The 25,944-nt window shown below is 47.2% G+C and overlaps 1 protein-coding gene across 1 annotated transcript in view; it reads right to left on the reverse strand.

The window, feature by feature from the left end:
* Window positions 1-21,097, reverse strand: part of LOC111975496 (myomegalin) — a 60,806-nt gene extending 39,709 nt beyond the window's left edge. The window contains 20 exon segments of the mRNA XM_070447446.1: window positions 647-848; window positions 4,990-5,204; window positions 5,352-5,664; window positions 7,075-7,253; window positions 7,669-7,769; window positions 12,349-12,637; window positions 13,174-13,342; window positions 13,344-13,366; window positions 14,507-14,633; window positions 14,635-14,684; window positions 14,815-14,927; window positions 14,930-14,951; window positions 15,118-15,154; window positions 15,156-15,202; window positions 15,336-15,494; window positions 15,567-15,776; window positions 16,095-16,187; window positions 16,440-16,559; window positions 16,800-16,937; window positions 18,805-21,097. Of these exon segments, the coding sequence (XP_070303547.1) occupies window positions 647-848; window positions 4,990-5,204; window positions 5,352-5,664; window positions 7,075-7,253; window positions 7,669-7,769; window positions 12,349-12,637; window positions 13,174-13,342; window positions 13,344-13,366; window positions 14,507-14,633; window positions 14,635-14,684; window positions 14,815-14,927; window positions 14,930-14,951; window positions 15,118-15,154; window positions 15,156-15,202; window positions 15,336-15,494; window positions 15,567-15,776; window positions 16,095-16,187; window positions 16,440-16,559; window positions 16,800-16,937; window positions 18,805-20,112 (3,915 nt within the window). The 5' untranslated portion in view covers window positions 20,113-21,097.
* Window positions 21,098-25,944: the final 4,847 nt, after the last annotated feature.

The raw sequence follows: 25,944 nt of genomic DNA on the forward strand, positions 1-25,944 counted from the left end.
TTTCTCTCCTTCTCTCTCTCTCTCTCTCTGCTCTCTCTCTCTGTCTCTCTCTCTCTGTCCCTGTCCCTGCTTCTCCTGCTTCCCTGTCCCTGTCTCTCTCTCTCTGCTGTCCCTGTCCCTGCTGCAGCAGAACATCAGTGCAGCAGGACAGTAAGCAGGTCCAGGTGGATCTCCAGGATATGGGTTATGAGACGTGTGGCCGCAGTGAGAACGAGGCTAACAGGGAGGAGACCAGCAGCCCAGGTACAGCATTTACTATTACTCTATGTCCTTAACACTACAAACACCTGCAGGTCATCTTTACATGAAGTACTGTTGTACTCTCCATACTTGAGGGTTTTTGTGAGATTAAAACAATCTGCAATGGTTTAGTAAAACCACAAGAGGGCAGCATATCAGTTGTCTAAACCACATCCCCCTCTATTCCCCTCAGAGTTTGACGATCTGGAGATGTGCACGTCTTTGGAGTGCGGCGGCTCTCGGTGGTCAGCACTGTGCATCCTGGGAAGGCCGGCCCTCCAACATCAACCTCAGAGGCTGACAACATGACATCTCTCCAGCGATTGGTTGAGGACCTTCGCTCGCAGCTCTCCCGCTCTCAGACAGTGATCCAGAGCCTCCAGGGCCGCCTGCACTCTCTTTCCACCTCCAGCGAACTCTCCATCGGCCCCTCCATCCCCCGCAAGGTCAACTGGGGAGTCCAGTTCCAGGCCAAGCCCTCACAGAGCGGCCAGAGGAGGACGAGGGCTGGAGTCGTCTGGTGGTGGTCTGGGGCCCTCGCCGCGCCACCCCAAACCTGACAAGGACCTCCAGGAGCTGGTGTCCGCGTGGGAGCCCTGGAGGACCAGCTGAGAAAGGGCAAGGAAACCCCAAGGCCCACCGAGGAGGGCAAGGCTACAGCTGGCCTGGCCAGAGTAAGTAGTGCCACCACCACCACCACCACACCTAGTCACCACACACACCTATCCACCACACACCTAGTCCACCACCCACCACACCTAGTCCACCACCACACCTAGTCCACCACCACCACACCTAGTCCCCACACCACCACCACACCTAGTCCACCACCACCACACCTAGTCCACCACCACCACCACCACACCAGGTCCACCACCACCACCACCACCACACCTTAGTCCACACCACCACCACCACAACCTAGTCACTCACACCTAGCCACACCACACTAGTACACCCACACCACACACTAGTCCCACCACCACCACCTAAGTCCACCACCACCACCACACCCACCCACCACCCACACCTAGTCCACCACCACACTACCACCACCACCACACCTAGTCCACCACCACCACCACCACCAACCTAGTCCACGTCCACCACCACCACACTAGATCGCACACCACACACCACCACCACACCTATCACCACCACCACACCACCACCACCACCTGTCCACCACCAATCACACCTACCACCACCACCAACCACACCTAGTCCAACCACATCACACCACACCCATAGTCCACCACCACACCACACCTAGTCCACCACACACCACCACCTGGTCCACCACCACACCACTGTCACCACACCACACCTAGTTACCATCCACCACCTTCCCCACCACCACCACCACATCCACCACCCATCACCACCATCACACCACCACCACACCTAGTTCACATCACCACACACCTAGTCCACCATCACCCACCATCCACACCTAGTCCACCTACACACCATCACACCTAGTCACCAGACCACCACCACCACACCTAGTCCACCACCACCACCACACACTAGTCACACCACCACCACCACCACACCTAGTCCACCACCACACCAACCTAGTCCACCTCCACCACCACCCCACCACACCTAGTCCACCACCACCACCACACCTAGTCCACCACCACCTACACCTAGTCCACCACACCGACACCTAGTCCACCACCACACCTAGGTACACCACCACCACCACACCTAGTCCACCACCGGACACCTAGTCACCACACACCTGGTACACCACCACCACCTAGTCCACCACACACCTGGTACACTCACCACCACACCTATTCCACCACCACCACCACACGCTAGTCCACCACCACACCAGTAGTCCACCACCACACGTAGTCCACCACCACACTAGTCCACCACCACAATCTATCCACCCTAGTCCCCACCACCACCACCACACTCCACCATCCACCCACACACCACACCTACGTTACCATCACCACACCTAGTCCACCACCATCACCATACTACACCTAGCACCACCACCTCACCACTCACCACCCATCCACCACACCTAGTCACACACCACACCACACCTAGTCCACCACCACATCACCACCACCACCACACACCTAGTTCACATCACCACACCACCATCCACCAGCCTGCACCTAGTCCACCACCACCACCATCCACCTCGTCCACCACCACCATCACCACACGCACCTAGTCCACCCACCACATCACCACACCTAGTCCACCACCACCACACCTAGTCCACCACAACCACCACCCCACCACCACCACACCTATCCACCACCACCACCAACCACCACACCTGGTCCACCACCATCACCACACACCACACCTAGTACCACCACCACCACCACCACACCTTAGTCCACACCACCACACCACCACCCTAGTCCACCACCACCCCATCACACCCTAGTCCACCACCACCATCACCACCGCACCTAGTCCACCACCACCATCCACCACACCTAGTCCACCACAACCACCACACCCACACCACCACCACAACTAGTCCCACCACACACACCACCCACCACACCCACCACACCTGGTCCACCACATCACCACCACCACCACCTGGTCCTCACCTACCATCACCACACCACCACACCTAGTCCACCACCACCACCACACACCTAGTCCACCACACACCACACACCTAGTCAACCACCACCACCACCACACCATCAGTCCACCACCCCACCCACCAGCCACCACACCTCCACCACCACCACCACCACACCTATCCACCACCACCCACCTATTCCACCACCACCACACCACCACCACCACCACACCTAGTCCACCACCACCATCACCACGCACCAGTCCACCCACCATCACACACCTAGTACCACCCCACAACCTAGTCCACCACCACCACACCCACACAGTCACCACCACCCACCTATCCACCACAACCACCACCACCACCACACCTAGTCCACCACCACACCACACCACCACCACCACCACACCACCACCACAACCACCACACCTATCCAACACCACCACCACCACCACCACCCCACCACACCTGTCCACCACAACCACCACCACCACCACACCTAGTCCACCACTCCTATTGTCTCATCCTTCACCTTCTGTCTGTCTCCTGTTGACTCATCCTTCACCCTCTGTCTGTCTCCTGTTGACTCATCCATTCTACCCCTCTGTCTGTCTCCTGTTGACACATCCTTCACCTTCTGTCTGTCTCCTGTTGACCATCCTTCACCTCTGTCTGTTCCTGTTGACTCATTCTTCACCTCTGTCTGTCTCCTGTTGACCATCTTTCACTCTCTGTCTCCTTGTTGCTCATCCTTCACCTCTGTTCTGTCTCCTTGTTGACTCATCCTTCACCCTCTGTCTGTCTCCTGTTGACTATTCCTCACCTCGTCTGTCTCCTGTTGCTCATCCTTCACCCTCTTCTGTCTCCTGAATATCCTTCACCTCTGTTCTGTCTCCTGTTTGATTCATCCTTCACCCCTGTCTGTCTCCTTGTTGACTCATCCGTTCACTCTTCTGTCTGTCTCCTGTTGAACTATCCTTCACCCTCTGTTCTTATCTCCTTTGAACTCATCCTTCCCCTCTGCTGTCTCCTGTTGGGTGGGACTTTTTTTTTTCCCAAATTTCCCTTTCCCCCCCCAAACCCTTTTTCCTGGGTCTGGGTTTTTTTTTTTTTCCTGGTGTTTTTTTTTTTTTTTTTCAAATTTTTCCCTCTTCACCCTCTGTCGTGTCTCTGTTGACCATCCTTCACCTATCTGTCTGTCTCCTGTATTGACTCATCCTTCACCTCTGTCTGTCTTTCTGTTGACTCATCCCTTCACCCTCTGTCTGTCTCCTGTTGACTCATCCTTCACCCTCTGTCTGTCTCCTGTTGACACATTCCTTCACCTTCTGTCCTGTCTCCTGTTGACTCATCCTTCACCTCTGTCTGTCTCCCTTGACCATCCTCCTTCTGTCTCTGTTGACTCATCTTCACCCTCTGTCTGTCTTCTCTGTTAGACTCATCTTCACCCTTCTGTCTGTCTCCTGTTGACTTATCCTTCACCCTCTTGTCTGTCTCCTGTTGACTCATCCGTTCCCTTCTGTCTGTCTCCTGTTGACCTCCGTTCACCCTTCTGTCTTGGTGTACCTTGTGATCATCCTTCACTCCTCTGGCTGGGTTCTCCTGATCTGAAACTCGATCCTTTTTACCTCGTCTGTGCTGTCTCCTGTTGGACTCATCCTTCACTCCTCTGTTCTGTCTCCTTGTTGACTATCCTTTCACCTCCTGTTTGTCTTCCTGTTGACTCATCCTTTCACCACTTCTGTCTGTCTCCTGTTGACTCATCCTTCACCCTCTGTTCGTCTCCGTTGACTCATCCTTCACCCTCTGCTGTCTCTGCTTGACTCATCCTTCACTTCTGTCTGTCTCCTGTTTGTAACCATCCTTCACCCTCTGTCTGTTCCTGTTGACACATTCCTTCACCTTCTGTCTGTTCTCCTGTTGACTCATCCTTCACCCCTCTGTCTGTCTCCTGTTGACTCATCCTTCACCCTCTGTCTGTCTCCTGTTGACTCATCCTTTCACCTCTGTCTGTCTCCTGTTGACTCATCCTCATCCTCTGTCTGTCTTCCTGTTGACTCACCTTCACCCTCTGGCATGTCTCCTTCCGTTTGACTCATCCTTCACCTTTCTGTCTGTCTCCTGTGACTCATCCTTCACCTCTGTCTGTTCCTCCTGTTGCTTCATTCCTTCACCTAGTATGTGTGGTTGACTCACTTAGTAGGTCTCTATAGTCTTTGAGCTGTTCAGCCTGGGCCTGCACTGTGGCCTCAGACACCATGAGTCTCTCCTTCAGCTCCTTGCTCTCTAGCTGCAGACATACAGCCTGCTCAACCATCACTGTCTCTGTGGCGCTGTTCCGCCTGCCTCCAGCCTCTCTTCCTGCCTCCTCCTCCTCATCATCCTCATCCTGCAACACAAGACCAGAGCAATGTCAGTGCTGTTTACATCCATGGAGATGCAGATATTAATTTCAGGCCTAAAAAACTGTTGATCTATCAATATACAGTATCACACGATATTAGAGTATTATTTAGTGTGTGGTGGCTCCCCCTACCTGTGTGGAGTGGGACAGCATGGCTCCCGGGTCCAGAGATACAGGCCTAGTGCAGTGTCTCCTCCCCAGGCCAGGGTCTCTCAGGGTGGGCCTGGGGGCACAGCACTTCCCCGGGGACGGATACTCATCATCCCAGGACTCCCACAGCTCAGACCCACACAGCTCCTCCTCCTCTTCCTCCTCATCCACCTCTTCTTCATCCTCCTCTTCCTCCTGAAGAATCTGTTCATGCCTAAGGTCTGTCTCTGGCTGTCTCTCTGTCTGGTGAGACTTCAGCTCCTTATTTTCCATGCGTAGGCTGAAGAGGGCTTTCCTGTGAGAGGGAGAACACAGACAAATCTCAGATGACACCACAGGCGTGTCCACTGTTCCGGCCAGGGTGAAAACCACAGGCGTTTGTACACCTATAAGCTGGACCTCTGTATACCAATGGAGGCTTCTCAGAGAAGGAAGGGGAGGACCATTTACTTGGCTCATCGCGCTCTAGCGACTCCTTGTGGCGGGCCGGAYGCCTGCAGGCTGACCTCGTCATCAGTTGAACGGTGTTTCCTCCGACACATTGGTGCGGCTGGCTTCCGGGTTAAGCAGGCGGGTGTTTTTTTAATTGAACCTTTATTTAACTAGGCAAGTCAGTTAAGAACAAATTCTTAATTACAATGACGGCCTACTCMGGCCAAATCCGGACGACGCTGGGCCAATTGTGCGCTGCCCTATGGGACTCCCAATCACAGCCGGATGTGATACAGCCTGGATTCGAACCAGGTACTATAGTGACACCTCTTGCACTGAGATGCAGTGACCACTGCACCACTCGGGAGCCCAAGCGCGGTTTTGTTAAGAAGCGCGGTTTGGYGGGTYATGTTTCGGAGGACGCATGACTTGACCTTCACCTCCCGAGCCCGTTGGGAGTTGGARTGATGAGACAAGATCGAAAAAGGGGATAAAAATACAACAACAAAAAATGTATCTAAATACTGAAACATTAGTTATCCTTTTTAGATAAAACTATACTAAATATATGAAATACACTGTTTTGCTKCTGAAGGTCTCCAGTATCCTCARCAGCACTCTGTAGAGTAGCACCATGGTGTAGCCAGAGGACAGCTAGCTTCTGTCCTCCTCTGGGTACATTGACTTCAATACAAAACCTTCTTTAACGGGAGCAAACGGAACGAAACGGGGATAAACATACCTGAGTTTGTCCAATAGAAACTCTAATTTGCAACTGTTGGACGAATGATTATACCCCAGATCAGCTAGATGCAGGCCAGAGAGTGAATGTGTCACTGTCTGTCATGTTGATTACTCAAAATGTGTCTCTTGACCTGTGCACCTACGTTGTAAACGTCCATTCATAGGCTAGGTTGTAGCAACCTCATGATGGGTATAGGGAACATTAGAGTATCATGTAGTAGCCTAAACCTATYGMTGTTACATTGARCTGGGTGAATGGAATATGAATGACAGTCATCTAATATCCTGTAATAGAAATAAGACCATGTTCATAAAAAATTATCCTCATCTTTAAACGGCACCGACCGCCAAAATAGGCGGGAAAGATTTTAGATTGAGTCAATGTTTCCTTATATGAATGAAGGTACATTTTAATTCATTTCATCTCATTCATACAATTTAATTCACTTTCATTCGTATACTGTATCTATATCATGTTTCATAACAACATGTGGTGTGTGCAGCCAGCTAGTCAGCGTGTTATCGTTACCTCATCTGGGACAGGGAGGAGAAGCCAGCCTTTTCCAGCTGAACCTTTAGCTCCTGCAGTTCTCTCTCCACCACCCTCTTCTGTTGCACCAGCTGTTTCACCTCCACCAGCCCCTGGCCCTCTCCCACAGGATCCTGGGATAGCTTCCCTTTCCCAGGTCCTCCATGAAGCTCTGGGTTCTGATTTGAGGAGAGAGAGAGAGAGAGAGATGAGCGTGCAAGATCGCCACAGTATGTTGATAACTAAAATATGAGTGGTGGTTAGTAAAGATTCAATGTGATATGATTAGGACAAAATAATCTACCACTATTTCAATATTCTAGRTTAGCTAAAGTAGGGCGGCAGGKAGCCTAGTGGTTAGAGCATTGAGCCATTGACTGAAAGGTTGCTGGTTTGAATACCCAAACTGACAAGGTTAGTTAGAAAGGGTTAGAAAAGGTTAGAAAAATCTGCCGATGTGTCCTTGAGCAAGGCAAGGCACAACTCTAATTTGCTCCAGGGGCGCCGTACTATGATGACCCTATAAAACAACATATTTCACTGCACCTATCTGGTGTATGTGACAATAAAAAAAAGTATTATTGTATGGCCTACCTGCATTGTGGCTAGGGTTTGGGCTGTCAGTTTGGACTCCTCTTCCTCCATGCTGTCTGCATAGTCACTGTTGACATCATCCTCTTCCTCTGAGCTGAATTCTGTAAACAGAACAMAGAACACAGAACACAGTTTTTAGCTGTTAACATACACACAAGTTCTGAAAAGAAAATGTCACACTGACAAAGAGCGCAACTCTTTTGCATTTGGCAACAGATCGATAAAAACATACAAATCCTTGACACTTCTTGCTTTTGCCAGAGTACAATTCAACAACCTTTCTATACTGTATGTTTTCACACACCATACATCATCTCCCCCAATCCTGGCTTTTCTGTATGTCAAAGTCTTTCCACCAAATAGTATTTCCACCAAAAAGCAAACTGAAGTAAACGCATCAGCAAAAGATTCTTCTTACAATAAGTAATGGTGGTGGTCACTCTTAAAACCTCTCCTTCTTCCCTCAGAGGTGATTTCTGAGCTGTCTCTTCCTGTCTTTATGTTTTACAACGGTGGAGGAGTTCCAAGATGGAGGTGCGGCGGCTTCAAAAAAGCGCCCCCTGGCAGTCATCTAGTGTATATATAAAGACAGGAAGAGAAGCTCTAAAAAAAGAGCAGCTCAGGAATGACCTCTGAGGGAATCTATCTCTGTGGACTGGGTTATACTACTGTATGGGCAGATAAACAGTAAGATAAACTATAACAGCAGATAACCACTTACAGTAAATACAATCTTACAGACACAGCTCTGTGGAGTAACAGGCTGAGGTGTCACAGACTAAAGGGCTAGGAGAGGATTTAACTTATATCTTGCTAGGCTATTGGAGTAGTTTTACATATATTAGTAGTTTTACAGTTTTCCTTTATTTATAGTTAAAATACAAATGATGTACATAAACCCTAGATTGCTTATACTGTGTATTGGCCAATGAGAGGCTTTGAAGCCACCAGCCATTGGAATGAATGGAATTCTACAGTATTTCAATKAAATGTTTCAAGGACAAAATTACATGTATTTAAATATTTCCATTTCCTGGTTTCTGAAATTCTAATAGTTCACCTAATTTCAGTTTATGTGACAAAACAAGCATAGAGAATGTAGAAAATCAWTGTACCATCTAAACCACTGTGAAATATATTTTCAATAACCCGAAAAKATAGTATTTCCAGCTGTTTGAAGCTGGTGGTCAAAACTCTAAGTAAAAGACGCAAAAACWAAACTTTAGARCGGGAAGCATAGAAATAGCGCACATAGAACAGATCTACCGCTTCTTAGACTTGGTTTCAATGAGAATGACAGATCTATAACTCACATTTCTATTGTTTCGAGTCATCCAATAAGTYACATATTGCAGCTTTAAGGAAAATGTTTTTATAAAAAATGTTTTGACAAATGTATGTTCAGCTAACATAATATAATTTTAAAGTATGCATTAAGGAGTCTGTAATATAATTAACGTGGCAAAAACTAATGTAGACATTAATAAATGGATTTCTATAGCTTCCAAAATATGTTTTACAACGGTGGAGGAGTTTCAAGATGGAGGGACGGTGGTTTCACTACAGTGCCCCCTGTGAGTCATCTAGTGTATATATACATCATTGGTCAAATATTAGCCTTGGGATGAGCAGATCTCTTTGATTTACCGTAGGTACAGTAGGTCCTAGAACACTCCATGCTTTTAACTCTAAAATCATCAGAATGTTGCATTGATCAAATCTACAGGTTTCTGTATTTTATATAGGTAATAGATCATGTGATATGACAAGTGCAGTAGAGGCTGCTGAGGGGAGGACGGCTCATAATAATGTCTGGAACGGAGCGAATGGAATGGCATCAAACACCTGGAAACCATGGAAACCGTGTGTTTGATACCATTCCCTACTGATTCCGCTCCAGCCATTATCACAAGCGTGTTCTCCCCAATTAAGGTGCCACCAACCTCTTGTGGACAAGTGTAATTGACCGGGGCAGAGTATTAAAATGCATAAAACAGTGCAGAATGCACATCCTAAAAAGGATAAGGCATCATTGGAGCAATATAGTAGTCCATAATTGTGTCTAGATCTCTGTGGAATCTGTTCAGTGTCCACTTGACAAAGATTGGATTTCAGGAATGTACTCTATTCAAATAGAAGCCCATTCAAAAACATATGTCTAAGCACTAGATGGCTGTAATCTTGTACTGTCAGACAGCCGAGTGATACATTATAGAGGGATACAATACTCAATAGATTATTTTCACAGATGCTATGCTGTGGAACAGGCGTTAAGGAGAGGTACGGCCAGCAGGAGGCATCACTCTGCTCATTGGGTCTAACAGGGCTCTGAGGATTAGAGAGTTCCCTTTAGGAGTGATTAAAGGAGATTTGATTGGYGTGTGTCTACATGCAGCTAGGAAAGTCTACCCTTGTTTCTATGTAATGTCCATTGCCCTTCAAATAATCAACGTAATGCAATTGGAGCATTTTACTGTTGAACTTGGGAGGATTTTGTGTATATGTTACTGTTATATGCAGTCATGCATTCACACAATGTATTTCTAGGGTACCATGCCCTATATCTTCAAATTAGCTGTATACAGTACCAGTCAAAAGTTTGAACACACCTACTCATTCAAGGCTTTTCCTTTATTTAGATTTTTTTTTTTACATTGTAGAATAATAGTGAAGACATCAAACTATGAAATAACACATTTGTAGTGTTCCAGGTGAATACCTCATGAAGCTGGTTGAGAGAATGCCAAGAGTGTGCAAAGCTGTCATCAAGGCAAAGGGTGGCTACTTTGATGAATCTCAAATATAAAATATATTTTGATTTGTTTTAACACTTTTTTTGGTTACTACATGATTCCATGTGTTATTTAATAGTTTTGATGTCATCACTATTATTCTACAATGTAAAAAAAAATCTAAATTAAGAAAAACCCTTGAATGAGTAGGTGTGTTCAAACTGTTGACTGGTAGTATATTTATATATATATATGTTTATGACCAGTGTACAACCCATGTAGACAATGTTTATGGAGTAAGTCAGGGAGGGAGGGACAGCTGAACCAACCAAGCCCACCATAAACACCACATAAATCCCACAGAACACACGTTTGTTTATTAAGCTTGTCAACATCATGGTAGTCAGGGTGTTTACTGTGCTCTAGTGACAAGGATCTTACTGGGCTCTAGTGACAAGGATCTTACTGTGCTCTAGTGACAAGGATCTTACTGGGCTCTAGTGACAAGGATCTTACTGGGCTTCAGTGACAAGGATCTTACTGGGCTCTAGTGACAAGGATCTTACTGTGCTCTATGGAACAAGGACCTTACTGTGCTCTAGTGACAAGGATCTTACTGTTGATCTTAGTGGATCAGGGATCTTACTGTGGGGCTCTGAGCTCTGGATAAGGATCTTACTGGGCCTCTAGTGACAAGGATCTTACTGGGCTCTGTGACAAGGATCTTACTGTGCTCTAGTGACAGGATCTTACTGTGCTCTAGTGATAAGGATCTTACTGGGCTCTAGTGACAAGGATCTTACTGGGCTCTAGTGACAAGGATCTTACTGTGCTCTAGTGGACAAGGTCTTACTGGTCGTACCGTCTTACGTGTATAAGGATCTTACTGGCTCTAGTGACAAGGATCTTACTTGGGCTCTAGTGACAAGGATCTTACTGTGCTCTAGTGACAAGGATCTTACTGTGCTCTATGACAAGGATTTACTGGGCTCTAGTGACAAGGATCTTACTGGGCTCTAGTGACAAGGATCTTACTGTGCTCTAGTGACAAGGATCTTACTGTGCTCTAGTGACAAGGATCTTACTGTGCTTGTGACTCAGATGGCAAAGACTGTAGGAAAAGCAGCTTCTGCCGAGTTATCAGATGGTTTCTCTTTTAGAGACAAACATGTTGGGTAATGTCTCTGGGAGAAAGGATGAATATTAAACAGGAGAGGATTATGTGTGTCATCCAGAACATACTGTGTTCCTTATAGTGTGACATTCAGACAAGGTTTAAAAGTTATTAATTGCTGTTAAAGTGTACTGTAATCTGGCAAAAGCTAACATAAATGATATTCAACTTGAAGCACACATTTCAGACGGCAGCCATTGTTTGATATTCTATAAAAATCTGAGTTGCAGAGACTGGTATATAAACACAATACCATTACATGGTATATAACATAACCACCATGGGACATGCAGTTGAACATGCAAAGGCACACACATATTATTAGTATAAATAGCAAAAGTCATGACATAACTTTAAAACACATGTTGCTATCGACGCTATCATACAAAGTTAAAAATCTCATGGTATGCATGAAAACATAACTCCTACCTTCCCTCTCTGTTTCTCTGTCTACCAGTTACACATTCAGAGAAGCCTTCGATACACAAGCTACTATACAGAAAAACTAATACATAACACAATTAAAACATCAACATTTATAAATCGCAAATATAAAAATCAATTAGGTAATATATAAATAACATTGTCTTGCAGATACTGCCAAGTCTTAACTATGGTTAGCATCATCACGAGAACCAAGACACCCATGTTAGCAGACACATTAGTAGACCCATACACCACACCCCAAACTCTATGAGAAGAGAAGACAGTGCTGCCCCCTGTAGCCCAGAAGATGCCACTACAGACAGAGCCCCATGTTCCTCTGATGCCCACCTCCAAACTCTGCCTGCCTGTTGACTGGCCTGTCTGTCTGGCCTGCCATCGTCCTGAGGGCTGTGATCTCAGCCTGGGCCTCCCTCTCCCTCATCAGGGCCAGACGCAGCTCCTCCTGCAGGGCCTGGAAGTTCTGGCTGGTCCCCTGGAGGTCTGGACCCTGGAGGCCTGGACCCTGGAGGTCTAGTTGAGACGCGTAGGCCTGGGAGCCAGAAGTTAGCTGTCTGCGGAGCTCCTGGAGACGTACAGTCTGCTCACTCATCACCTCACCCAGACGACCTGCTGAGTCCTGGATGAGAGAAGGGGAGGGGCAAGGGGAGGATGGAGATTTTGGGGGATTAAAATAATTGAATCAATATATTCTTCATGGAAAAAAAGTCTCCCTCTCTCTTCTCCTCCCTTCTCTCTCTCTTCTCTCTCTCTCTCCCCTCCCTCTCTTCCCCTTCCTCTCTTTCTCTCTCTTCCCCTCCCCTCTCCTCGTCCCCTTCCTCTCTCTTCCCCTCCCTCTCTCTTCTCTCTCTTCTCCTCCCTCCCTCTCTCTTCCCCTTCCTCTTCTCTCTTCCCCTCCCTCTCTCTTCTCTCTCTTTCCTCCCTCTCTCTTCTCTCTCTTCCCTCCCTCTCTCTCTTCCCCTCCCTCTCTTCCCCTTCCTCGTCTCTTCCTCTCTCTTCCCCTCCCTCTCTCTTCTCTCTCTTCCTTCCTCTCTCTCTTCCCCTTCCTCTCTCATCTCTCTTTCCCCTTCCTCTTTCTTCTCTCTGTTCCCCTCCCTCTCTATTCTCTCTTCTGTACTGGTGAACTGGAAGACCAGGTCAGTTGGGTTGAATTACATGGATGTATTGGTCCCTGGTGCTGATGGTGTCGAGCAGGTCTCTGAACCAGTGTGTGGTGCTCTTGGGCCTGGCGGTACGGTCGGACAGCAGGTCCTGGAACAGTTTCTCCTTCAGAGAGAGGCGAGCCTTCAGCTCCTCCACCACCTCACTGGGTCCTGCCTTCACTTACTAGCAAGGCTCCAGTCAGGTCCTGGGAGGAGAGGGAGAAAAGAGGGAGAGGGAGAAGAGAGAGAGACAGAGACAGAGAGAGAGAGAGAGAGAAGAAATAGGAGAGAGAGAGAGAAAATATAATTTAATAATTGAAGAATTACGGAGAAAGAGTTTTTCAATATTCTGTTCATTTGACAAATAAGCACCAATCCTTATTTCTCTTTCAAATACTGTGTCCAGTAACCTGTGTCCAGTTAGTGTGTCCAGGGTACACTGTGTCCAGGTATAGTGTGTCCAGGGTACACTGTGTCCAGGGTACAGTTGTGTCACAGGTGTATACACTGTGTCCAGGGTATTCTGTGGCCAGGGTATAGTGTGTCCAGGGTACAGTGTGTCCAGGGTACAGTGTGGTCCAGGGTATACTGTAGCCAGGGTATACTGTGTCCAGGGTACAGTGTGTCCAGGTACAGTGTGGCTAGGGTATACTGTGGCCAGGGTATACTGTGTCCAGGGTACAGTGTGTCCAGGTATGTGGTCCAGGGTACAGTGTGTCCAGGTACAGTTGTCCAGGGTATACTGTGGCCAGGTTACACTGTGACCAGGGTATACTGTGTCCAGGGTACACTGTGTCCAGGGTATAGTGTGTCCAGGGTATACTGTGTCCAGGGTATACTGTGTCCAGGGTATAGTGTGGCCAGGGTATACTGTGTAGTGTGGCCAGGTATAGTGTGGCATGGGTATAGTGTGGCCGGGGTATAGTGTGGCCGGGTATTAGTGTGGCCAGGTATAGTGTGTCCAGGTATTAGTGTGGCCAGGGTATAGTGTGGCCGGTAAGGTAGTGGCCAGGGTTGTGTGCGGGCGTATATGTGGCCAGGTATTCTGTGGCCAGGGTATAGTGTGGCCGGGGTATACTGTGGCCAGGGTATAGTGTGGCCAGGGTATAGTGTGTGCCGGGTATAGTGTGCCGGGTATAGTGTGGCCAGGTATAGTGTCCAGGGTATGTGTAGCAGGTTATGTACGAGGTATAGTGTTGGACCAGGGTATAGTGTGCCAGGGTATTGTGCCAGGGTATAGTGTGGCCAGGGGTATAGTGTGGCCGGGTATAGTGTGGCCAGGGTATAGTGTGGCCAGGGGTATAGTGGGCGGTATACGTGGCCAGGTATAGTGAATAGTGTCTTACCTCAGCCTCCTTGGTGCGTGTGTGCAGGGCGTTCTGTAGCTGGCTGATGAGTGCATCTCTCTCTCTCAAGCTGCGGCTGTGTCTCTCCTCACTTTCCGCATGATGGCGCTGTACACTCCTCCACGCTCACACACCTGCTCTGCTCCAGACCCTTCCCACGCACCAGCACCTCCAGACTCTAACACAGACACACATATACACACACACAGATAAATATATTAAAAATGGTTGTGTGTGTGTGTGCGCGGTATGTCTGTGCGTGTGCATGTGTTTATATTAGTGTGGTGTGTGTGTGTGTTCATCAGTACCATGATGGTCTCTTCGTTGTTGGACAGTACACAGCGTTGTCTCTCCAGGTCTCTCTCCTTCTCTCTGAGCAGCAGCTGTAGCCGTCGCATCTCTCCCTCCTTCTCCTCCACACATGGAACTTCTCATCCACCGCTCGCTGAGAGGAGGGAACATCATGCAGTAGAACAATATAATGCATCTCTATGAGAACACAGCTGTCAATCAACACCCTACATGACACTGCTACCATGCCCTGCTGTATCATGAGTTTGATGCTGTAGTTGTTCTTATGGGGTTCAACTCTGGTAGTGTATGTGTCTCACCTCCAGTGCTCTGTCCTCTCCTTGATGCGCTCTTTCATTTGGAGAGGAGTTTGGGCCCCTGTTGCTGGTCCAACAACTCTGTGTACTCTGAGACAGGGACAGGGTTGTGTGAGGAAGGCTTGTGTGTGTGTGTGTGTGTGTGTGTGTGTGTGTGTGTGTGTGTGTGTGTGTGTGTGTGTGTGTGTGTGTGTGACTGTGCGCATCTCTGTGTGTCTGACCTGCACAAGCTGCTCTTTGCTCTGAAGCGAGGTCCTCAGCTCTCTGATGGTCTTCTCCATGTCCTCCTCCTCTCTCAGTCTCTCTCCTTCCTTTTCATTCAGCTGTTCCTTTCTCTGCTGCAGCTCTGAGCGAACTTTCTCCAGCGCCAGATGCAAGTCCTAGAGACAGGTAGCATCACACAGTCAGTCTCATACAAAAACACATGTTAACACACAAGTAAATGCACAAACCTGGTTGTGTCTGTCAGTGCTGTGTCTGTGCTCCATGGCCCCCTGCAGGTCTTGCTCCAGGCGTATCAGGGCTCTAGTGAGGTCCTCCTCCTTCCTGGTAGCCTGCCGCTGGGCCCTCTGGCCTGCCTGCAGCTCCAGCTGGGCCTGGAACAGAGAGCCCTGGAGGGCCAGCACCTTCCCCTGCCCTCGCACTGACTCGGCCCCAGACACCTGCACCGAGATGAGAAGGAGAGAGGAGATGAGGGGGTGGGGTAGAGGGAAAGCCAGAGAGTGAAGAGTATACAGAGTTCTAAACGACAGGGACTTTAGAGAGCGTTTCATTAGATACAGCGTGCTGTGAGCATGAGTCTTGGAGACCATTATAACATAACCCATTATATGGGTTATAACCCATCTCGGTCATTTTAAAATATTGGGTGTTTTCCAGTGTAGATTACTGCATAATGTATACCACAGGAGGCTGCTGATGGGAGAACGCCTCATTGCATCAGGTGCAGATTTTATTCCGAGCATTTTAGTGTGATTTACCTGTCGTGTCTGGACCTGGTTTCTGTTGGCCAGGTCTTTGAGAGAACACAGCATGTCGTTCTGTTCCTCTATGACTCGGTACAACTCTGCTGCCTAAGAGAGACACACACAAAACACAAGTATCTTATAAGTAACCTATTGTTCATCAGTGGTGGAGAGAAATACATCAAGTGTCATTGAGAATCTGTGTACTTTTTGTCAATGTCTCTTGTGTGCCTCTGTATTTCTCAGTGTCTAATTTTCAGAATTTTCTGTCTCTCTCACTCTCAGTTTTTGAAAACTCCTCTCTCTCTCTCTCTCTCTCTCTCTCTCTCTGTCTCCATTCCTCCCTCCATCCTTCCATACCTCAGTGTCCTTGCTGTTGATAGTGTCAGTGAGGTTGAGGACGTTTCGTTCCTGTCTCTGTGCCTCCTCTCTGACCAGGCGCAGCTCACACTCCATGTCCCCCAGTCGCACCTGCAGCTTCTACACAACACAGTCACGGACACGTCAGAGTCAGGCTAAACATTATATACAATATAACAGTTCACAAATTATGTTATCATGTTCATAAATACTTTATAAGCAAGCCTTTAATTTAAATGCTTGATTTTGGTTTTAATTGTTTTAACATTGAATACATAATCCACCCTGTCTGCTATGGTCCAGTAACGTAACAATAGGAAGACCTACAGAAATGTTGAGTGTCTGAGGGGGAAGTGGTACCTGGTTCCTGGCCTCGCTYTCGCTGATCTTGGCCTGTAGAGAGTRGACCTGGAGCTGGGCCTTCTGGAGCTCACTAACACAGTGACCTGCAGCACTCTCATACTGCGACAGCTTGCCTTGCTGCTCATCTAGCWGCCTCTGAAACACACCAGAACACACACAGAGGTTCAGGTTAATACAATAGATATACAGATTCACCTACACACACACTTCCCATGCAGTTGTGTGAGAGAGTGGAAAGTGATGAGGTCAGCTAGCTCACTGCTCGATCACTTCCTGAGAAAGAAGTCCCCGTTTCCATGGCAGCGTGGTGTTTACTTCCTGTTTGTTGTTTTTCAGATGTACAGATACAGATTGATCTGTACAACCACCCAGCCTGTTGGGGTTTAAAATAAACCACAACTCCASGGTTACATCTAAGAAGGGCTATCTYTATTAATGTGAGGGACTATTTTGGTCTGCATGGTCTCTAATAGTCAATAATAGGAAAATAACTAAATTGTCTTTGTCATTTAATTTCCAGGATCAGCCAATCAGCCTCTTCAGACTATCACCTGGAATATGTGTGATACGATCCGCTCTCACATGCTGTCCTGTAAACTCATTACAGGTAGGACACACACACACACACACACACACACACACACACACACACACACACACACACACACACACACACACACACACACACACACACACACACACACACACACACACACACACACACACACACACACACACACACACACACACACACACACACACACACACACACACACACAGGACTCAAACTGGGCTCTAATGACTGGATGTTGTTCCATTGGCTTAGTGAATCAACAACCCAGTCACTCCCCGAGTCATGGTTATCAACAGGCCAAGTTTGGGGTCACTTAGAAATGTCCTTGTTTTGAAAGAAATGCACATATTTTGGCCATTAAAATAACATCAAATTGATCAGAAATACAGCTGTCTCTTATACACATCTAGATGTGTATAAGAGACAGGTACCGAACAACGCAAACTGGCACTAACCAGGATAGAAAGAAGAGTGGGAGGCCCCGGTGCACAACTGAGCAAGAGAACAAGTACATTAGAGTGTCTAGTTTGAGAAACAGACGCCTCACAAATCCTCAACTGGCAGCTTCATTAAATAGTACCCACAAAACACCAGTCTCAACGTCAACAGTGAAGAGGCGACTCCGGGATGCTGGCCTTCTAGGCAGAGTWGAAAAGAAAAAAGCCATATCTCAGACTGGCCAATGAAAAGAAAAGATTAAGATGGGCAAAAGAACACAGACACTGGACAGAGGAACTCTGCCTAGAAGGACAGCATCCCGGGGTCACCTCGTCACTGTTGACGTTGAGACTGGATAGAGGAACTCTGCCTAGAAGGTCAGCATCTCGGAGTCGCCTCTTCACTGTTGACGTTGAGACTGGATAGAGGAACTCTGCCTAGAAGGACAGCATCCCRGGGTCACCTCGTCACTGTTGACATTCAGACTGGTGTTTTTCTTTCAAAAACAAGGACATTTCTAAGTGACCCCAAACTTTTGAACGGTWGTGTAGGTAGTGTAGGTCTACACTATGAGCCTGACAGACAGACGAGGCCAGCAACTGGCTAACTATTAACATGACAAAAAGMATGTCTAACACGAGGCCGCTGCCATGGCTACGGCCATGTTGCTAGGATAGCGATGAGAGTGGTAATCAAGGGGCCAGCTGTGTTCAGCTGTATGATTGGTGGATGGCTGAAAAAGCCAATCAAATACGGCCAAAAGCCTTGGCCTTGTTCATTCATATTAAATAATWGACATTGAAACTGCAGATTAGCTGGAGAGGATCCATCTCAACTGCAATATCACAGACTATGTGGACATTCTACAAATCACTAGGGGAAAACTGGCAGAATGAAGCTCTATACAGGGCAAGGCCCATAGAAGCTGATCTGGTAGTTCCAGTGTGTCTGATCTAAGAGCCTGGGGCTGGTGGTTGTCCTGCTGGCTACCTGCTGGAAGCGGAAGGGCCCACACTGCACATAGTCATCCAGCCACTGCTCCTCCATCGCTGAGAGCTCTGTCTGCAGCTCCTGCTGACTGCTGGGGGTCACCAGATCTGTGATGGCAGGGTGGGAGTAGAGCTCATAGTCTGGGGTCCTGAGGGACTGGGGGAGACCCATCTCCAGTTTGGGTTTAACTAGGATAGGGAGCTTGCTGCCTTGAGGGGACTTTAGAGGTCTGTACTCCCAGTTCCTCACTAGACTTAGCGCCAGCTCCAGGGTCAACCCAGAGACTGACTTGTCCCTGGGGGCCTCATCCCACTGGAGGTGGGGGCCCCTCCTCTGAACCCTCCCTGGGTCCTTCTCTCCTCTCTCYCTCTCCTCTTCCTCTCGGTGGGTGGCACAGGGCCGAGCCACGTCCACAGCTGTGTCCAGAGATCCAACCGACGTGCCCGGGCTGAGGGTCATCCTCTCTGGGTCCCCATCACACAGCGTCCTGTCGCTCTCTGGTTCCATGGGAGGGGACTCGGAGGGGACAGGCGTGGACTCTGACCCTGTGGAGGTCTCCTCGCCCCCCATGGTGCTGCCTGAGTACCGAGTAGAGGGTCCACAAGACGTGCTCCTCCTGCCCACCCACCGAGGGACCTTACACACAGCCTCGTAGTCAGAGTCGGCCACACGGAGAGCGGCGCATCCCCTGCACCGCCTGGAGCGATGCCCAGAGAGAGCCTCCGATCCTGTGCACTGAGGGTGATGATGCTGGGTGTGGTGCTGGGGGTCTGGGGCTGGGCTCTGCTGGTCCTCGTGGTCAGCCCAGGACTCGTACACAGAGTAGGCCAGGTCGTCCTGGAGCAGGGCACTGTACCTGGCCTCCTGCAGGGCTGAGAGGTCCACTACAGGGGAGTCACCCTCAGACCGCCCAGCACCCTCTGTCTCTCCTTCCCCAGTACCCCCCAGCCGCATCTCCATCCCAGTCTGATCCAGGGTCTGGTCCTGAGGGTTGTTCTTCCGGTACAGGCCTCCTATACACTGTCTAAGCCGGTCCTTCTCCTGCAGCAGCTTGTGCAGGCGCTCCAGAGACAGGGCCTCCACACGGGCGATCACTGTGTCGAAACGGTACATGCGGTCCAGCATGAAGGTACACTTGGAGCAGGCGAACTCCCCACGGCCGTCGCGGGTCAGCTCTCTGCCCAGGGCGTGGGACAGCAGCACCTGCAGGTTGAGTTTGGAGGCCGGATGGAAGATCCATCGCCGTTGGTTACCGCAGAGCTCWCGGGCACAGATCCGACACACTTCCTTCATTTTGACGTCCAACATCACAGATAATATCTGCTTTCAGTTTAACTGTGGGCTGGGGATTGTGTCTGTTCTGATTGCTCAGGCAATAAAATAAAGTGTCTTGTACCAACAGGTTGGATATCAATAATCCATCAATAAACCAATTGATTGAAATGATTTAGCTGTGCAATGTTCATGTAGTTTTCTTCAATGTGCTGCTTTCGCAACAACTAATGGGGATGCTAATAAAAGACCTAAATGTATTAAAAAMGTTATCTTCAACATAAACAGGTCAATATTAGCCTAATACATAAACCAGTGCATTGTGCCATATTGCTGTTGGTAAAAACTCCTCGTTGCATCCTCGATGAAGACCGCATTACAGAAACGGGTATACCATCGCATTGCAGTGCTTTGAAAGGGCGCAATCATTTCTATATCAACGCGTTGACTTCTATTCAATGTCATCTAAAGAATATAGACTGTAATCAAACATAGTCAATAGGGAATATAATAAGGAAGAGACGTCTTTCATTTGTGATGAGCGCAGATAAAAATCCCTTGTCATTGTCGTTGTAACAATGTCACTGTCTGCGGCAGGGGCTGCAGCACTTTCAGTTCGTCAATGATACAAAATGTAATCAAGCTGATAGATACATTACATCAAACCTTCTGGTTACAGAATCAAACTAAATTTGTCAGGCTATTTTTGTTTCACTGCCGAAATGCCGATGTAATCTCATATTTTCTAACAGTACTAATCCAAGACAACAAAATGACAGTTCCACTGTCTCATCGCGGCTAATCCGACACGAACACGGAATTCACCACCCGAAACGAAAAGACGGTAGCAGAGACGTCCTTATCAAAAATACATCCTTGTCCCGTTATTTTTCGGCTCCATGRTAGCAGTTCACCGGACGGTGTGATGAGGATGGAACGGGAGGTTTGGTTTCCACGGGTTTTAACGTGCATAGTTTATTAGCCTAGGTAGGCTACCGAACAGGGCGAGATGGAAACGTTGACAGAGATTCACTGGACAACCTGCTCTCATAGCATTTCGTATTATTCTGTACATAAATCAGTGCCATTTAGTATGATACACTATGTTTCATATGTATGTATTCATTTGCTATTCCAATTTGCATGATATTGTAACGACGCTGGGTTTACAAAATTACAAAATTAAACAAGGTTACAAAATTGTACAAGGTTACAAAATTCAATTCGTTACAATATGTTACGAAAATTGCAAAATGTACAATATGTCATCAATTTCCAAAACATATGATATGTTACGATTCCAATTTGGTGTTGCTAACATTAGCTAAGTGGCTAACGCTAACATTAGTTAGCTGGATAACTTTATCTAGGCTAAGGTTAGGGTTAAGGTTAGGAGTTAGGTTAAAGGGTTAGGATTGGGGGAAGGGTTATCTAACAGGCTAAGTAGTTGCAAAGTAGCTAAAAAGTAGTAAGTACTTGCAATGTTGCTAATTAGCAAAAATTCTAAAGTTGTCCGTAATGAGATTCGAACACGCAACTTTTGGGTTGCTAGACGTTTGTGTTATACGCCCATTCACCCAATCTGACCTCAAGTAACCTTCTGTTTTATGTAACCATACCAAATGTAACATATACTGATTTGAGAATCCCGGAACCACATGTACTATGTTACATCTAGTCTATGAGACCAGGCTGCACTGGAAGGTACCATTTCACTGAAACAGGGATGATAGATTCCTCCTGGGCATAAGGCCTGCCTGACTGCCTGACAGTCTAAAAACATCACATTATGTAACCAAATACATTTATATTATTATTGCTTTAGATCCTCCCACCACAATTTATAGATATTCATAACATAGATAAGGTGGAAATTACTATAGGCCTATAAAGTATGCCTATAGAGATAGTCAGTATCTGATTATCTGTTTTATGACAAAAGCCATATCCCATTATACCCTGGTTATTATAATGCATCATATAAATATGAAGGCATAGCCTAATATAATATAACATCTAAACAAGTTAGCTTCTGAGCTGTGTGTGTGTGTGTGTGTGTGTGTGTGTGTGTGTGTGTGTGTGTGTGTCACTGTGTCACTGTGTGCTTGAAACTTAGAATTAGGCCACCATTTCATGTTCATTTACTTGAAACGTGTCTTTCCACTCTGCTGAAGTCATAGGCTACTACGTTAGAATGAGTTCATCTGTACCCTGAGGCAGGAATTTCCCAGCAGCACCCAGGCTTTTGGCCTTCACACGGAGGCCCTCACGTCAGCCAAAAACATGAAGGGATAAGGGGAAGAGAGCCCCTGCTACCTACCAATCACATAATACTGTGTGATGCACTGATGGGAGTTTAGCCTAAATCCTGCCTCTCAGAACCCCTAGGCTTTCCCGTGCAGTAAGAGCATGAATCTTCCCCACCCAGCACCCTTTCATTACCAGTGTTGTTTATGTTGATGTAAATGATCAGTCCTGATTTGTTTTTTCCAGAGGGTGCAGACCTTTGGGAACTCAAGTGTACTAACCTCTAATGTACATTTGTCACCCAATAAGCTCAAATAAATTAATCCTGGAGACGAGACGTCATAACAGCGATCGACCCTAACGATCAACGCAATCAAAACTCTATTAATCCTAATCAGTGGGAATAACAACGTCTCTTTAGTCATTACTCTACTGTTAATTTCTCTGTAAGTGACAGAAATAAAGAGTCAAGAAAGGGTGACTAAATACATTTCCCTTTTGGGGTGTCTCTTTTGTTGGTGTGCCATGTAAACAACCGATTCATTCCTCCCGTAATTAAAATTCACTTACATCTTGGCCTTTTAAAAGACAGAAGTGCAAGACTGCAATGTGATTGTAATTATAGCTGCCGTGAGTTAGGATACCCAGTTTAACCTTTGAAATAACGGTGTGTGTGTGTGTGTGTGTGTGTGTGTGTGTGTGTGTGTGTGTGTNGTGTGTGTGTGTGTGTGTGTGTGTGTGTGTGTGTGTGTGTGTGTGTGTGTGTATGTGACACATTTACATCAACATAACCCATCTTTTTGATTAGCTGTAATACATGATGCAAGTAAACAGGAATAGAAGAATATAATACTGTAGAAGAATACAAATTCAAGTCCCATTACATCCAAACCAGACAACATTGCATGATTTTCTCACAGTGCCATGGCAACAAGCAATATTATATAATACAGCTGAAACATGAAACCCAGCTAGATATGCTCAATACTGTAGAGGGAGAGATTTTAATGTTGAACAATATTTCTGAGTGACCCAAATGCACCAAGCATTGTGATCCTTGTGCATTTGTGTAACAGCATGTGTGTCTGTGGCACCTTAAATGGGGGAGGACGGGCTCGTAGTAATGACTGGAGCGGAGTCAGTGGAATGGTATCAAATACATTAAACACATGGTTTCCATGGTTTCCAGGTGTTTGATGTCATTCCATTTGCTCCGTTCCAGACATTATTATGAGCCGTTCTCCCCTCAGCACCATGTGTGTATATATGTATATGTGTGTATGCAATATGTCCTCTATTTTACATGCAGTTTGCATTGGTTTCCAACAGAGGGCAACCTCCGACCATTTGTCCCTGCAGGGGGCATGGAGCGGGTTGGCACGGTTCTCACATACCATTGCCTTGCTATCAAACACTGGTCTCGGCAACGCTGGCTACAGGCCTTGAATTCCATCCCTCATCTCGCAAACTTCAGTTTATCATCATTTACTGCAGCCCACTTCACCAGTGTTCCTGTCTCTGTGTGTKTGTGTCAAACCAATGGAATCATAACCCTTCAGATTCCCACAACAGACATAGGATCGGATGGCAGTAATTCTGCCCCACATACCTGCATCTCCTGCTGGACACAGCTCTTCTTCCGACTCATCTCACCCCGCAGCAACTGTGGACAATAAGGATGGTCATCATACTCAATCTGATGTTCTTTAGAAAAATGTGAATTAATCAAAATTGGATTTGTTTTCAAATTCTTTGTGGACTGGTGAATTACTGAGGGAAATATGTCTCTCTAATATGGTCAATACATTGGCAGGAGGTTAGGAAGTGCAGCTCAGTTTCCAACCTCATTTTGTGGGCAGTGTGCACATAGCCTGTCTTCTCTTGAGAGCCATGGGTCTGCCTACGGGGCCTTTCCTCAATAGCAAGGCTATGCTCACTGAGTCTGTACATAGTCAAAGCTTTCCTAAGTTTGGGTCAGTCACAGTGGTCAGGTATTTCTGCCACTGTGTACTCCTGTTTTAGGGCCAAATAGCATTCTAGTTTGCTCTGTTTTTTTGTTAATTCTTTCCAATGTGTCAAGTAATTATCTTTTTGTTTTCTCATGATTTGGTTGGGTCTAATTTGTGCTGTTGTCCTGGGGCTCTGTGGGGTGTGTTTGTGTTTGTGAACAGAGCCCTAGGACCAGCTTGCTTAGGGGGACTCTTCTCCAAGTTCATCTCTCTCTGTAGGTGATGGCTTTGTTATGGGAAGGTTTGGGAATCGCTTCCTTTTAGGTGGTTGTAGAATTAACGGCTCTTTCTGGATTTTGATAATTAGTGGGTATCGGCCTAATTCTGCTCTGCATGCATTATTTGGTGTTCTACGTTGTACACGGAGGATATTTTTGCAGATTCTGCCATGCAGAGTCTCAATTTGGTGGTTTGTCCCATTTTGTGAAATCTTGGTTGGTGAGCGGACCCCAGAGGACTCACAACCATAAAAGGGCAATGGGCTCTATGACTGATTCAAGTGACTGATGAATGAATGAATCTATGACTGATTTCTCTCTCTCTTCTCTCTTCTTCTCTCTCTCTCTCTCTCTTCCTCTCTCTTCTCTCTCTTCTCTCTCTCTCTCTCTCTCTTCTCTCTCTCTCTCTCTCTCTCTCTCTCTCTCTCTCAGAATAATAGAGGGCTGACTGAAGAAAGGAGGTTGCTGAGCCACAGGGTCGGAGAGCTGGAGGTCAGAGTTCATGACCTCCTCCTCTTCCCTCCAGAAGAAAGACAGCGATGCAGAGGTAACAAAACCCCACAATTGAAGTGGGATCAAACTGGGTCAATAGAGTACACAATTACTGTATATATCTGGTATACACAACCCATCAGCATCTCTCTCTCTCTCTCTCTCTCTCTCTCTCTCTTTCTCTCTCTTCTCTTCTCTCTCTCTCTTCTCTCTCTCCCCTCTCTCACACCATTAATTTACAGTTCATGATAAACAGTATTTACTACAGAAACAGATGCTACACACATCTTCACACAAATCCTAACCGGTCCACAAATATGAAGCCGGGTGACATTTAGTTTTATGACTAGGGGTCTAGTACTGGTTTGGATATTTGATAGGTCACGCGAGGGCCAAATCTACTGTGCTCACAGCTAGCTATTGAGATATGGGTCACACTCTCCACTGTTTAGCCATACCTCTCCTCCCCCTTGTCCCCTCTCCTCCCCATCTCAATTGCAAGAACGGCTGAATGGCTGAACCCAGATGGTTGAGATACTGTTTTCCATATCTGTCCTGTATTTCTAAGCATGTTGTATATAGGTCAGTGGCACCCCGGCAACTAATGCCACGGTGGCACGCTAGGCTAGCACACCTCATCACAAGGCTAGGCTAGCACACCTCATCACAAGGCTAGCACACCTCGTCAAAGACTAGACTAACACACCTCAGCACCACATGATATGGAGAATCACAGATGGAGGTTTAATATTGTATGCAGCAGGACTCACGAGTGCCTCCATGTCTATTTCTAATCCTAGAATGTAGTAGGATAATGGAACTTCTATGATATCCTGATAAGAAATGTGACCCTTTTCACAGAATGTCATGCAATGCAATCTCTGTCATTCATATATTTGTTG

This window comes from Salvelinus sp. IW2-2015, linkage group LG16 (assembly GCF_002910315.2).
Source record: "Salvelinus sp. IW2-2015 linkage group LG16, ASM291031v2, whole genome shotgun sequence".
NCBI classification, from domain to species: domain Eukaryota; kingdom Metazoa; phylum Chordata; class Actinopteri; order Salmoniformes; family Salmonidae; genus Salvelinus; species Salvelinus sp. IW2-2015.